At 41.0% G+C, this 16,335-nt stretch overlaps 2 protein-coding genes across 4 annotated transcripts; one reads left to right on the forward strand and one right to left on the reverse strand.

Annotated features, from left to right (window-relative positions):
• Positions 1 to 128: 128 nt before the first annotated feature.
• On the reverse strand, positions 129 to 11,173 carry LOC137266000 (uncharacterized). Of its 3 annotated transcripts, none has more exons than XM_067801498.1 (3): positions 8,261 to 8,334; positions 3,606 to 3,676; positions 129 to 3,455 (listed from the first exon to the last, which is right to left on the reverse strand). In XM_067801498.1, the coding sequence occupies exons 2-3, from the start codon at positions 3,667 to 3,669 to the stop codon at positions 1,786 to 1,788; spliced, it is 1,734 nt and encodes a 577-aa protein (XP_067657599.1). In that variant the 5' UTR covers positions 3,670 to 3,676; positions 8,261 to 8,334; the 3' UTR covers positions 129 to 1,785. The 3 variants fall into 3 exon arrangements, with proteins under 3 accessions (XP_067657599.1, XP_067657600.1, XP_067657598.1); XM_067801499.1 differs by lacking the exon at positions 8,261 to 8,334 and adding an exon at positions 11,112 to 11,173 and having other exon boundaries at positions 135 to 3,455; XM_067801497.1 differs by lacking the exon at positions 8,261 to 8,334 and adding an exon at positions 6,776 to 6,878 and having other exon boundaries at positions 135 to 3,455.
• Positions 11,174 to 15,213: 4,040 nt separating this feature from the next.
• LOC137266196 (uncharacterized) lies at positions 15,214 to 16,054 on the forward strand. The gene is made up of 2 exons (XM_067801701.1): positions 15,214 to 15,228; positions 15,572 to 16,054. The coding sequence occupies exons 1-2, from the start codon at positions 15,214 to 15,216 to the stop codon at positions 16,052 to 16,054; spliced, it is 498 nt and encodes a 165-aa protein (XP_067657802.1).
• The last annotated feature ends 281 nt before the right edge of the window (positions 16,055 to 16,335 follow it).

Below are 16,335 nucleotides of genomic sequence, written 5' to 3' on the forward strand. Positions count from 1 at the left end.
TCAACAGCAAGGTGAAACGCAACCGTCTTGACTGTTTGGAATGTGATGTGCAGTTGAGGGGAGGTAACTACCACATTTGTCGGTATAACGCGAAACTGTTCTCCAGAACCCCAATGGAATAACCTCTCTTTGCGTATTGAGACATTTTAATATTTTTAGCACACATTAATCATGTTACTACTCATTTCCAACAATTTAAATAAATACAAACAGGATGAAATCTTTCTTCGAGGAAATTGTCTCAGGTTTGCCTTCGCAAATCTGAGGTAACTAGATTGATCGTGCGTGCAGGTCTCTTCTCGAACAATGTGAACGTGGTCTGTAGTTGAAGGGAGGTAACTCGTGTGTTTGATCTATTGTTCAGGCAAACTGCGGGGTATCAGCCTGAGGGGAGATTGTGGAGGTGCTATAACTAGTTTTTGGACTCCGATTGGAGAACTGTAGACAGTTGAGGTGATATTCCATCTTACTGATTATCAGCTTCATTTGAAATAGAAGTGGGTGAGTGAGTGAGTATAGTTTTACGCCGCTTTTGGCAATATTCCGGCAATAGTAGAAGGAAGTAATTAAAGTCTGAGTTGCCGTCATGCAAACGGGTGTGTGAGGGTGTGTGTGTGAGAGTGAAACGTGATTGTTGTGACATGTATGAGAGTTACATGCACAGTGGGTTGTAAATAAATTGGTAATCCACGATTTGTTGTTGTTGTTGTTTGTGACTGTTAGACATTCACCAGCTTGATGACAGCTACAACCATGTACAGACGTATGATCGGGCACAATTTTGGATTCGAACCTACAAAGTTTCTCGCACCGTTCTTCACAGAAAACCAGAGCATCGTGTTAGACAAGGTCACCCGCCCTCCGGGTTTGAATTCAAACAAAATATGAAATAAAACAAAATAACATATGGTTGTAGGATAAAAAGTATTTTCAACGAAAACAACGAGATATAATCCAATGTTCCAAATTAGATTATCTTCAAACTGTTTCTTGAAGAGGATGAAACAAAATTGCGGATGATGCAGATTAACAAGTGTTGTGCGAGGTCGGCAAGGCTCGGTGATAGGACATACTGACCAAAACAAAAGACAGTTGAAGTTCAATCTCTTCTAGAGGGGTGTCCGCTCATTATGCTTGTCGTAAGAGGCAACACCAAGGCGACTTGGGTGATTGAAAGCCATCATATCTTGGCGGCATGGGACGTTGTTCATAATATCATCGATACCATCGAATATATAATGTTGTGAGGGCAACTGTGGTTGGTGGATTCGTCTGTTTGTCATTTTACAACACAGTTCCCACAAATCCGGCTACAAAACGAAGGCTACGTAAGGCTTGACATTTGACCTCCGTGTTTCTCCTTCAGCCCTTGAACCTTAAAAGTCACAAAGAAATGGACAGAAATTTTAAATCTTTAGCCATGACCTTCATGGAGGATGGCGTGCCTTTTGCAGGTTGGAAATACATATGACAGCCCGGTTGCCAGGTTTATCGATTTTCATCAGTTGGTTACTTCACATGCACGATGGAAGATTCGACCGGAGGATGTACGCATGAGGAGTATTATGATAATTACATTCTACTGAGTGAGTGAGTTTAGCAACATTCCATCAGTGTCACGGCAGGGGACACCAGAAATGGGCTTCACGTATGGTACCCGTTGGGGAATCGAACCAGTTAGGGAATCGAACCCGGAACACATGACACAGTAATATTCCACGTCTAATGTTCAACAACAGGAGGTAAGATAGCCATGCACATGCGTGTACACAGAGATCGGTAACATTAGCTAATAGAAAACATCCAATCGGAGACAGAATTGATATCCATGGCTATCTGAGATGACGCATTTGCTGAGCTCTGTTCGTTCAGTTGGTCGTAGAATTCAGGAAGCAATTGCTGTATCATGCTAGAAAACCGGATTCGGTTGCGATAGCGATGGCTCCTTCCTCCAATATATCTCGGTTTTCTGGTTAATTTATACTTGACCTTGGGATTTCGTCCATAGTGTATTCGACCAAGACTGATAAATTTGATTGAGGGTCTGTTATTTACAAAGTTTATAAGAATGTCGTCTGTGTGCAAGCGGGTACACCCAAGATGTCTTTGATTAAACACAACGAGTGCTTTTGCAACCTCCCTCAGCAAGTTTACTCTCTGAACTTCATTGAAAGAATTTCGGTCGTGGACAACGTTTGACAGCGTAACACTTTCACTCACACCCTTGTGCACCAGCGCCATGTCAGCCAACAAAGGCCCCATAAATACAACGCCCTTGAACAAAGGTACATAACTCGTGTCATTCAAATACAAGCTCACTCTCGCACAATGACGAATATATCTAAAGCTTACCCTTTTAAACGTTCGAATCACTACTGCCTCCTTTGTAGGATTATATCTCGCTAGATGCCAACCTTGGAATATCATAGGTCTTTTATAAATTGTAAAGTCCTTTAGTAACAAGATGGGTAATGACAGATGATGAAAAGCGCGGTGTTTCCCACTGCAGGGTTGATGAGTATGTGAATGTCTTTGCTTTGAGCTATCGGGAGATAATGGGCAGGATTTCCGTAGAAGATCGAGGAGAGCCTCCTCAAGGACCCTCACGGATATTCTGGAGTCCGAATCCTTTTTCATGCACTCAGACGCCAGGTAAATAAGCTTGTCTATTTTAGCCAGACGCCCAATAGTTTGGATGTTTTGACCAGCGCTATATATATCACTTGCTGGAGTTGACTGGTCGTAAGACACTTCCGGTGGGAGGTAAATGTGACGAGATTTGTTGTCATATGGGTTGAAGTTCTTAACAGCTCTACCATGTCGGAACGTAGAGTCCCCGAAGTCAATGAAGTAAACCTTTGGGTCCGACCCTCTCCATTGGATGAGGATATTTTTGTGGTGAAGATCGTTATGGAGAACATACTTTTCGTTTATGTGTCTCAGCCCACCTGCTATTTGATAGGAAATGTTTAACCACTGGCAGCCACTGACTTTATGGGAATTGTTGAACCACACGCCAATTGTAGAACTATTTTTTATATACTCTGACACTATTGACAAGTTATTCATACTCGGTCCAGTTGGCAGAAGACCAACAACGTCTGGAACGAAAGGAACGTCATCTAGGTAGGTCAGAATCCGTGCCTCGTGGAAGATTTGATGAAAGTTCTTGTTCATCAATGTCTTGACAATGATGGGTGTTCTGGAATCCTTAATCTCTGCTCTGTACACCACGCCCTCATGGCCGCTGCCAACCATGACAAAGGCCTTATTACTGTCTACGTGGTGGACGACGGAGTCCTCATGGAGCAGACGGGGAACATAGCCGGACAGATCCCTCGGGACAGCATCAGGTTGAAACCCATACTTCAGGAAGATGTCCACGTCGCCCCGATTGGGGCAGATTGTGTTATTTCGATGAAGATAGAATGATGTGCTTGTGCAAATGTCTTGACCTGTATGAAAAAATAACATACTTCAGTTTATGTACTGCGAATATTCTTTGAAGAGTTTTCAAAAAGTCTCCATAGAGAAAAAGTTGATTCGATAAGGATTCTATTCATTGCTATTCATTCATATGTGTATCAGTGTGTACTTATACTGACCAATCGCAGGGTAGATCCACAGCAGCAGAATGGTCCATGCTACCAAGTATCTGTAATATTCCATAGCTTACCTGAAACAGATGCAGAAACTTAGAAGCCCTTATTACTTACTGGAAACCTTTCTTGAACAATGTGTGATCCGTGAAAATCCGGGGTAGAACAGGTCTTCAGCAACCCATGCTTGCCATAAAAGGCGACTGTGCTTGTCGTAAGAGACGACTAACGGGATTGGGTGGTTAGACTCTCTGACTTGGTTTACACATGTCATCGTGTCCCGGTTGTGCAGATCGATGATCATGTTGTTGATCACTGGACTGTCTGGTCCAGACTCTATTATGTACAGACTGCCGCCCTATAGCTGGAATAATGCTGAGTGTGGCGGAAACAAAACTCACTCACTCACTCACTCTTGAACAATGTAAATGTTTGTAGTCTGTCTCACATATTATCCTCCCCCCCCTCCCCGGCAACACAAATCCCGAATTTCCCCAGGTTCAGGCTCTTAATCTCCTAACTCACTGGGGCTCCTTTTCATTTAAATGGGTCTATTTGTTATTCAGGGTCTCAGTGTTAGTCTAGTATGCTCCGCGTATATTAAGTTAAACACCAGATACGGACTGAAATAAGCCCTTAAGGTACAAGAACATAAAAATGGCGAGGCAGTACAATGGTATGTGATCATACCTCACCTTGTACATAATGAAATATACACAATAAAAACACATAATTCAGTGGCTACCCCACCGTCTTTTTATGCAAGAGGAAACTACCTCTGGCACAAATTCTGTAGTCATTCTGGGATCAGAAATCTGGTAGTCGGTATGCCAAAAAACAAGGCTACCCAAAGGCACCCAAACATAGTCGAAATTCCTGATACGTAATTGACCTTTTTGCCAAGCTGGTGTTAGCAATAGCTTTCAATAATCCATCCTTCTAATCATCAGATTCATTATGTCGTCTTGAATGCCCAGTGGAGTTACATCCAGATAATCGGGGCTAACTGTTCACTTATAAACATTTTGTGGCGATGAGTCATGAATCTTGAATTGATATCGGGTCAGAGCAACCGTGTCACGTACCTCCCTCTGAAGCTTATGACCTCACAAATACTCAAACAGGATGCAGATATGCATGGGAATAACCCGTTTTGGGTGTGCCTCTTACACTTTGCATACTATTATCCGTTTACTGTATTCACTGACTCGGTCGTGCCGAATTTATCTACGGTTGTCTGCAAAGATTTTATCAAGTTGCAGCAAAGTCGTTTGTGTCGCATTTACACCCCTGAGTAAACAAATGATCAAAGAAAGGTTCAGTCCTGTCTCACTCACTGCCCTATCATGTACTCTCGTACTACTTGTATGATGAAATATAGTCAAATACAATTTTTGCCGTTTTTCACATTAAAACAAAATCAAAATCACACATCGTAATAATTTGCTGATATTAAAAGTAAAAGTGAAAGGTGTCCCTGGGAACTTCTCACATTTAAAATGGATGTCGTGTGTGTGTGTGTGTGTGTGTGTGTGTGTGTGTGTGTGTGTGTGTGTGTGTGTGTGTGTGTGTGTGTGTGTGTGTGTGTGTGTGTGTGTGTGTGTGTGTGTGTGTGTGTGTGTGTGTGTGTGTGTGTGTGTGTGTGTGTGTGTGTGTGTGTGTGTGTGTGTGTGTGTGTGTGTGTGTGTGTGTGTGTGTGTGTGTGTGTGTGTGTGTGTGTGTGTGTGTGTGTGTGTGTGTGTGTGTGTGTGTGTGTGTACGTACGTACGTTGTGGATTTATCGGTGTGTGCGGTGTGGTGTTTTGTGATTTGATGTGTATTGGTGCATGTTGGGGGTTTGGGGGGTGGTGTTGCATGGGGTTGGGGGATGGTCTTGCCTGTTAACACCAACAAATTTCCGTGAAGAAAGGTATTATTGATAGGAAGTACGCTGAATTCTCCCTAACATATTTAGTTTACTTTTCAATACTATAAAAACATTTCAAATGTCCTTGTTATTTTGTTCATGTATCTAGGAAGGATAGGTGTCCACCTATCGCGTGATCCCTTGAAGAGTAGGTTGAGATCCAAATTAGGATTAGGCAATGAAACATATGACAGTTCTTCCTTGTGACTCATGGCTACATGTGTTTACATCCAGGTCAGCGCTGTTTTAGCATAGACACAGGTATTCACCATCAGATATATCAGACATAAATATCTTGCTTGTCAGTATGATGTTACTTGAAAAAAGACGTTGTTTGTTATATATATAACCTTGACCTTTACCTTCACATACTGGCACAACCTAGATAGGGGCACAACTGCACCTAATTAGGGGAAATTCAGTTGGTGATACTGTGACACTACAGGCATAATAGCTACAAGTACCTGCAGGTAGAAGTTGATGAAGATACTATAGGTGTCGATAGATACACTTTGTGGTAGATACATTTGGAGGTAGATACGGATACTACATACGGTCCAGTTGGAGATCAATCCAAGGCATTCACGCACGCACACAGACACACACACACATGCGATATATACAAACACCTGCAGATTTTCACAACAATTTGCAAAATAACGTTTAATTAAGTATGTACGATGCAATATTTTACTAATAATGTGATGTTTTAGGTTGATATGAGTGTACCGATAATTATATAACATGCAAACTCGGATCTGTAGACCATATTTGTTTCGGTATTGAATACAAAAAACCAAATAAACAATGTTAACAAAAATAATAAAGAGACGCTTTATCGATCTCTTAATGATATTACCACTCCACGCACAAGCGATACTTGGAAATGTTTGACTAAAAGAGATTCTAGGTATGCTTTAAGTGTAGATTCGCGGCAGAAGAGCGAATACGTGTAAGCACACATGCTAGTTTCTTAGAGTTTATTTTTCCATTAAGACTTGCCAAAAGCAATCTTCTGCTCCTTTTTATGAAATGTTAGCTATTTCCGACACCCTACTGCTTTCGAAGCAAAGGCCTCAACTAAGGGTGAAGTTTACGTATGACCCGTATTAGTTATAGTTGTTGAACTACGTGGTTGGAATTTTGAATGAGATAGTGTTGTAGAATTTTCTCTGCACCTAACTGGTTAAAACACATATATACGCACATTTACATATTGCATTATCGTGGCTAGGTAAATATAGTTACAAAAACAGGAACTCGTGCGTACCTGTAATCTTGTGCAGTCTGAGCGAAGCCTACTATTCCCTGCACGTCGCACAAACGCCGAGACTGGAGTCCATTCTCTGTTTAACTGTGTGGTTAATGCATGTCTGCTTAAGCGGAAGAAAAGAGTCATGACTAAGGTTTAATAATTAATTGTTTATAAATTTGACTTTATAATTGTCTCATATGATGAACTGCACTGAAACCTTGTCTAGAAACCACGTGACAGTTTGCACAATGTCACAGGTACGACGACATCAACTTCTAACGCACAGAGCAAACGCATGAATCAGTGTCAAAACCGTGACGTCACTCGACGTGAACGAAATATCCTGAGCCTCATCAACATCTACAAAGCTAGCAGTAGGCCCAAGTGCAGTCCACCTGTAGCGTCTACAGCTGCTACCCGCCATTAGCACCGCGACACCGTGCACTACAATCTCGCTATACAATGACAACAATGATGAGATTAAGGTTAAATTGCAAATGTGACAAATTGGTTTTCTTTCTCAGATTATTTACATGTACTTTTATCAAGGGTTACCTGCATATATCCTTACCTAATATAGTCGTACCTGTATCAACCTGAAGTACTTTTAACTGTGTAACATATGTTATATTTGGGATTACACTTTCTTGGTAAAGTACAAATTCTAGTTCTATGTTTGAGTTGAGTCCCATCCGGGGTTCAAACCTACACCCTCGAAGTCAGGCACCTAATCGATACTTTCAACTGTATCTGTCTCTACCTCAATCCACCTCAACCTAATTTAGTCGTATCTGTAGCTACACGGGAGTGGTCTTACCTGTATCTACCTCAACCTTCTATTTACGTTAACATGTATAAACCTGTACGTGGATCTACCTCTATTTAATTTAGTTGTAAATGCCTCTACTTCTACCCAGATTAGCTTTAAGTGTATCTATGTGTACCCTTTATCTAGTTTTACCTGTGTAAACCTCTGCCTGCATCTACATCTATCTGGGAGTGGCTTTATCTGTATCTACCTTTACCTCATAATTAGTTTTATGTGTATAATAAACCCGTATCTATCTTTACTTTTCAGCTGTGTCTGTATCTATCTCTGCCTTTATCTATTATATGTCTCTCTCTATGTACATAAAATTAACGTAGTCACATTCACTGACATATTCGCACTGACAAACGTTTTTGTCTTTCTCTCTAACATATTGCATAAATAAAACATCTCCTTTTAATATGCTGGGATTTACAGAAAAAGTTTAATATGACTTTGTCTTACCGAGACCTCCAGAATAGCCAGCTGTCTCTTTGTATCCTAAAGCTGGATATTTGAGAGGGTACACCTTAGAAAACGGTAATGTGTGAATAATGGACTACTTCATCAATTACTTTACCTGGAGAAGTGCATAAACTTAACATCGTTAATGATGAAATATTATTTCTATATTTGCCCAACTGCCGTAAACACTGATGTTTGAGACTTAAAGTTAGAAAGTCATTGCCTACCTGTCTGCAGATGTGGCAGTGTTTCCAGTTCAACTGTCGGAAAGTTACATGTGGCACCAGTTATAAACACATGTGCCGTGCAACATTGTAATGGACCGCAAATTGAGGCCGTTATCGACCCAAGCTAAGTGGACTGATCAATGGCGAGCTAATAGAATGTATCTGATGTATGTTATTAAGTTCCTTTGATAAACTATGCCATTTGACAATAGGAACTATGTATTATGTTGTTCAGACTGTAGTGCGTAAGGTGTTGACGGAGGGCGCTTTGAGTGTCAGCTTTATGACGATTAAAATCGATAAAAGCATCAAGTCGACTCTCGATGAGAATGATTCAGTAACACAATGTGCTGTCGATACAAGTAATAAGTCACTTTACTGTGGATATTAAGAATAATAGCTGACATCTGCGAAACTTCAGGCGGCCTTTGCCCAGATGGCCTATGTAATCGTAGTGCCTAGTTACGTCCCTTAGTTGTTTCATGATCTGCTGATCGGGAAGGGAGCGTGGGTTTGACCAGTGTGGTAAATGCGTCACTTCTGTCTCATTAAGGTGGATGGGTATGACAGTGGTGAGTGAATGAGTTTAATTTCACGCCAGTAATACCATGGCGGAGAACGCTAGAAATAGGTTTCATATATAGCTACCCATAGGACGAATGGACGCTTAAGTGACTTTACATTTTAACTCACTCACTCACTCACTGACACACATCGTCATGGCTGGATTGTCTTGTTTGCTGATTTATACCTGGAGAGAGAGAGAGAGAGACAGAGAGAGAGAGAGAGAGAGAGAGAGAGAGAGAAAGAGAAAGAAAGAGAATTTCTTGTCTTAAGCCAATTCTTTCTTGTCTCTTCTCCTTCTTTCCCCATACACGCTCAAGCGCACGGTCACACACACGTGCACACTCATTGCATTAAAATGAAACACATGTGTGTTCTCAAAGTGTTATTAAAGAAAGTCAAAAGAAGAACTGGCATAATTGTTGTCACGGCAGCGGCACATGTTGAAGCGTCCTCCACACGTCTACAATATTCTAATCAGGGTAAAGTGCTTAGTGAGGCCTTCAAAATGTTGTGACCCTGATCAAACATCTTTGAGCAAGATGATGCTCTTTGTAATATTCGTAGGAAGGACATTTTCAGCGTAGATAGGAAGGCGCCCATGATTGATAAACATTATGTTTTTTTGTATTATTGGAGTCAGGTCTCTTGCTCCTGGAGAGTGTTTTCTCTACATTCTACATATTTTACATCTATATTCATGGTACATCTGTATATGATACGGGTGAAGCGGTTTCACTGACTTGTTAATTCTCGTTCAGGTGGGTATATCAGTACAAGAAACTGAAGGATATCAATAGGACTTACGCCCAACATAAACATCGGTCAGGTTCAACAGCAGAAATTGTTACGACAAGCACTGGCGGCTGAAGACCAACCCTAACCCGGATGTTCACGGTATTATAGCTACGGTACTAAGTCAACGTGATCGTCGTACAAGTTTAGTACTGTAATGTACTGATATGGAATACATAACTTCTAATCCCCATGCTTGACTGGACAGAAGTTTGGTCATATAACCACCTAAAATGTTTTGAAATTGCGGAACGCAAACATTACGAAAACGCATTCAAAATATGCCACACAATGTCCGTGTTCATCACACACGTTTCTGTGACATTTGCAGTCACCCTTTTACATATATATAATGCAATTTGCAAAGCAAAGACGTTATGAAGCGCTCTTTCCATTTTGCCTTTCAGACACCATATGATCACACTTATCAGCTGTATTAACCATTCAGAAAATTTATAAATTTTAAACGAAATTAGTTTCAGTTATTATTACGATTGCTACATGTATAATTAATTGCATTGTAATTTCATATTTTTTTGTAATTATAATAATAAAAATTGTGAAATGAATATATTTATCATACAACGAATGACAACTGACAATACAGAGGTTCCTACTGATCGACATTGGTATCACATGGCACAGCTTTACGTCTAACCTTGTTCGTTTTCTCAAAAACAAGCACGTGTGCCTGGTGTATTGTCGCCCTGACGCGGAAGGCGCTGCGATCAATGTCCGCATGATTGTTGTGCCGAGGGCGGACAACACACCGACAATCGATAGATGGTAACAAGCACACTCCGTAATGAAATATATGACTATTATTGATGGGGAAGGATTGCACAGACACTTACAAATTTATTCCCAACTGGACATAATAATCATTTTTCTTTATTGCGTTTATATTCTTAGGTCACTCTAACCCGATCAAGATATGAATGAATCGGCGTTGAACATACTGTGCAAGCGGTAGACATTAAACATGACTGTAATGAGTCATGAGTCATAGTTTTGCTATTGTAATGTTATTATATAATGTAGTCATAGCTGACGTTTTAAATATAGAATATATACACTTTCATCTCACAGATTCACTGTATGCTAATTGGAAACATCGTCTACACAATTGCTTTAGTTTTCCCTCGACAACCTAATAAAGACAATCCTCATTTAAACAACATCAAAACATTAACAATCAAATGACCAATATTCACATGAACAGTATTTGTAAACCCGCTATCCCCATCCGGTTTAGCGAGGTTTCAGTATATACAGATAAGTCCACGTACGCTATCGAAGATGAGCAGATGGATGTTCTGCACAGCTTGTCGGTGCAAACCATCTGTTTACCTTTGATATTCTGATATAAGTCTGGCATAACAGGTGACACTGCTGTCATGGCAATGTCACTTGACCTGGGTACGAGGCAGCAGATGCGACGTGGAGCAGCCCTGTAGCCCAGTCTAACAAAACACACATTTCATGCACCTACCTTGCATTTAAACATTTTCACAAATTGTCCATAACTGTCCATGTATGAGTATCGAGCGCACAGTTACATGTCTTCCTGGTAGTAACACACATTTTGTGAGACGTGTCACGGTCCGGTGGCGATACACGTCAGTGGGGGGTGGGGGAATATGCCTGCTTATTTACACGCAACTGACGTCCGACATCGATCAGCTTGTATGAATTCCATCCAACTGATTGAGGTGCTCTTTGCATATCAGGAAATATTTATAAACTAAGATATCATGAGAGTTAGGCGTATATCAGATGGTTGACTAATGAATAATGCTACAGTAAGTACTGCGTCAGCTTGTGTTGATCAATGCTGTTGTTAAACAACTTTTATCCTAAGTTGATAATGTTCTGAGACATAAATCTTCAACTGGCAATGTAAAATTATGAGGATTTACAATCATAATTTCACGTTATGTGGTGTACTTTTTTGTTTAAAGTTAAATTCATCAGTACGTTTTCACTGGAAACAGACTACACATATCAATTTAAGACCTTGACCCAAATGTGTTCAGGTGCAACGACGGTGTGTTATTTGCATAATCAAGTAATACAAACGGTGGTAAGATAGATGAACAAGATATGGAAACACATCGATATATTTCTCCATGGAGACTCAGCACGCCTGGAGTTCCCAGTGGGAAGACATGAGGTGTTTATAGCTTTACAGGAAGACACTATCACACTGTCACTTCCGCTTTCAGGACATCTCACTGAATATCTGTATTCTGAGTACTCTGTTACATACGTTTCAGTTTGACCTGTTCTATTGAATATAAAGTAATATTGCAATGAGTCCTGTGCAGCCTGCCCCTGCTGTCGGACACAGATTTAAATTACTCAACTGGTGGCGACGTTTGAGAAAGCTTCTGTCATGAAAATACAGTGATTTTCCAGTCAGGAAAATCAGGACTCTAGACTGCAATTTACTCCAGCTAGCCTTTCAGTCTGTAACCTGTGTTATTGTGTGCTTTAGACGTTCACGTCCAATGGAATGTTCTGTTGGATAGTCGAGACTGGTTGTTTTCTTGCATTGACGATACCGTTACTTGAAATGGGTCCATGTCTTTGTTGACTGGAGAGTGCTTCACCATATGTTCAACAGCAATTATTAGTTGTACGACGTGAATTATCAGATATGCATTACTGTATAAGAACGAGTGACTATGACTGCATAACATGGAATATTAATGACTATGTGACAAAGAGTATCCATGACTGTGTGACAAAGAGTATCCATGACTGTATGACAAAGAGCATCCATGACTGTATGACAAAGAGGATCCATGGCTGTATGACAAAGGGTATTCATGGCTGTATGACAAAGAGTATACATGACTGTATGACAAAGGGTATCCATGACTGTATGACAAAGAGTATCCATGACTGTATGACAAAGTGTATCCATGACTGTATGACAAAGAGGATCCATGGCTGTATGACAATGAGTATCCATGACTGTATGACAAAGAGTATCCATGACTGTATGACAAAGAGGATCCATGGCTGTATGGCGAAGGGTATCCATGGCTGTATGACAAAGAGTATCCATGACTGTATGACAAAGGGTATCCATGACTGTATGACAAAGAGAGTAGATCACTGTATGACAAAGGGTATCCATGACTGTATGACAAAGAGTATTCATGACTGTATGACAAAGAGTATCCATGACTGTATGACAAAGAGGATCCATGGCTGTATGACAAAGGGTACCCATGGCTGTATGACAAAGAGTATCATGACTGTATGACAAAGAGTATCCATGACTGTATGACAAAGAGTATCCATGACTGTATGACAAGGAGAGTAGATCACTGTATGACAATGGGTATCCATGACTGTATGACAAAGAGTATTCATGACTGTATGACAAAGAGTATCCATGACTGTATGACAAAGAGGATCATGGCTGTATGACAAAGGGTATCCATGACAGTATGAGAAAGAGTATCCATGACTGTATGACAAAGGGTATCCATGACTGTATGACAAAGAGTATCCATGACTGTATGACAAAGAGTATCCATGGCTGTATGACAAAGGGTATCCATGACTGTATGTCAAAGAGCATCCATGAATGTATGACAAAGGGTATCATGACTGTATGACAAAGAGTATCCATGACTGTATGACAAAGAGTATCCATGACTTTATGACAAAGGGTATCCATGACAGTATGAGAAAGAGTATCCATGACTGTATGACAAAGGGTATCCATGACTGTATGACAAAGAGTATCCATGACTGTATGACAAAGAGGATCCATGGCTGTATGACAAAGGGTATCCATGGCTGTATGACAAAGAGTATCCATGACTATATGACAAAGGGTATCCATGACTGTATGACAAAGAGTATCCATGACTATATGACAAAGAGAGTAGATCACTGTATGACAATGGGTATCCATGACTGTATGACAAAGAGTGTAGATAACTGTATGACAAAGGGTATCCATGACTGTATGACAAAGAGCGTCCATGACTGTATGACAAAGAGTGTCCATGGATGTATGACAAAGAGCGTCCATGGATGTATGACACTGCCATAAAGGACTACTTCTTCATGACATCTACCAATCTTGCGGCGTTTACTGCAGGTCATCAGTTACAACTGCTCAAATCGATATCTTTCATCGCTCAAAATATTTGCTGATGCATCAGTTTAGGATTTCTCTCGTACTAACTTGTAAATGCGTCCAGCTAATCAGACTGCAGACTTCCCGTGTCCTCAAAGAGTGGGGCGATGGGGTAGCCTTTGTTAAGGCGTTCGAACAGAGATTTTTCGGCGAGATTGTTTGAGTGAGTGAGTCGGACTTGAGTGAGTGAGTTCGCGGTTGTGAGTGTGTGTGTACATAGTTAACTGATGTGTAAAAATGCATTGTGTCCATTACCAACGTTGATATAAGCCGCTATCTCAACTGTACAGAGTTGGTCTGACCTATGTCCGTTGTCCACACCGTAAGTAAAGGGAGAAAACACGTGTTCGTCGATATCGCCACCCTCGGACCATGATGCGTCCTAAATGGTACATGACTCTGTCATGGAACCAACTCTGTCCCAGAATTCCTGTAACGACACTGAAATAAGGTACAGGCTCAATGTGTACATTCTAGCAACAGAGATCTTTTGACTGACCTTATTAATGTGTTTCGCTTCTTAGTGAACTTTGCAACTGTCATGCTTTACATCTTTCAAACCTGATGCATCATATATCCAAATGACACATCGGTACTTGTGACCGATACTACGTTAATAAGATTTAGATTTTACGTACGCTTCGTTTAATACTCACATAAAACAATCTTTGTGAAGGTTCTTTTCTTACTGTCTTTCACAATGTTAAAGTGTTATTAATGAACACAATTATGTGGGAATGCAGTTTAAGAGTCTGCTGTTCACAAGTAGTTAGGTATCTGGAAATAAAGTACACAACCGAGTGGTATGTCTGACTACTCTCAAACACATCACCATCATCCTTAGACGTATTCGCGCAAAGCTAAGCGGGTTTTGTCCCAGCGTTGCTAAGCTAACCCATTCATGTATATGTTATACTGTATACCGTGTACAGTATTTTTATAGCTAGTTTAAAACTCAAATCAGAGGTACCCTTGTTGTACCGTTATTTAAGCTGAAAGTCAAAATGTATTTGCCATTGTTGTAGGAATTGTGTTCCCGTCACCATATGACTGACACGTTGACGATGCGTTAGTACATTTCAATTCCCTCACTAACTTGACTTGAGAAGATATAGTCTTTGATTCCTGTATACCTAACTCTCCGATCCTTGCCCAGCGTTCTAAATGTTATTGACGTCACGTCTGGCAGAGCCAGACCGCCATTGCCATGCAGCGGCTAGACACACCTACGTTACAGTTGTAGTTGGCACAGTTATTTACAGTTATTTACAGTGACCGAACAGCCCTTTCGCGCTGACAGTAGGAAATTGTGAGCCTTAAGAAATATCGAACACACCTTCTAGGTTATCACATGAATATGTTGCCTTACTTTTAATACTTATCTTGACATGATTCAAACTTCGAGTACAATGTCCATGTTTTACATGGAAAAATGGATATGCTTATGGTAAGCAGTAAGGAATGACACCAATTGATCAAGAGGGTGTCAGCAAACAGAATTCATTCATTAATAAAAACGGCGTGACCTTGGGAGGAAATCGAGTCCATGTTAATTCTGTCGCACTGGTTTTTGGACGCCGTCAATAATCAAGAGTATTGCAAAGATATCACTTTCGTTCCTGGAAACTTTCTTCCTGGATTATTTTTAGGTCGTTGTTTGTCTGTAGAGTATGATGGTAATGCCCTGTCGAGGCCTTAAATAACATCAATGTTTGTTTGTAACTTAGCCTTACACTCGGCAATATTCCAGCCATATGGTAGTTGTCGGTAAATAATCATGTCTGAACCAGTGTCTGGACCAGTGTCTGGACCAGTGTCTGATCCAGTGTCTGGACCAGTGTCTGGACCAGTGTCTGATCCAGTGTCTGGACCAGTGTCTGGACCAGTGTCTGATCCAGTGTCTGATCCAGTGTCTGATCCAGTGTCTGGACCAGTGTCTGCACCAGTGTCTGGACCAGTGTCTGATCCAGTGTCTGGACCAGTGTCTGGACCGGTGTCTGGACCAGTGTCTGGACCAGTGTCTAATCCAGTGTCTGGACCAGTGTCTGGACCAGTGTCTGGACCAGTGTCTGATCCAGTGTCTGGACCAGTGTCTGGACCAGTGTCTGGACCAGTGTCTGGACCAGTGTCTGATCCAGTGTCTGGACCAGTGTCTGGACCAGTGTCTGGACCAGTGTCTGGACCAGTGTCTGATCCAGTGTCTGGACCAGTGTCTGGACCAGTGTCTGATCCAGTGTCTGGACCAGTGTCTGGACCAGTGTCTGGACCAGTGATCCATCATGAGCATCGATCGCAACAGTTGTGATACGATGACATATGTCAAACCAGTCAGCGAGCTTGACCACCCGATCCCGTTAGTCTCCTTGTACAGGTAGCAACGGAGCTGTAGTTGCAACAAAAAAAATCGTTGTGGTTTTACTATGTTTTTTAGGGTGTTATGCAATAAAACAGTACATTTTTTCATAAATTAATTCTGTGACAGTTTCCCCCCTAAATATTAGTATTAGTAACTAATGGAAGAATCCAATTCTTCTCTCGCCCAAATTGACGTCTA

The sequence above is a fragment of the Haliotis asinina genome, chromosome 15, assembly GCF_037392515.1.
Source record: "Haliotis asinina isolate JCU_RB_2024 chromosome 15, JCU_Hal_asi_v2, whole genome shotgun sequence".
NCBI classification, from domain to species: domain Eukaryota; kingdom Metazoa; phylum Mollusca; class Gastropoda; order Lepetellida; family Haliotidae; genus Haliotis; species Haliotis asinina.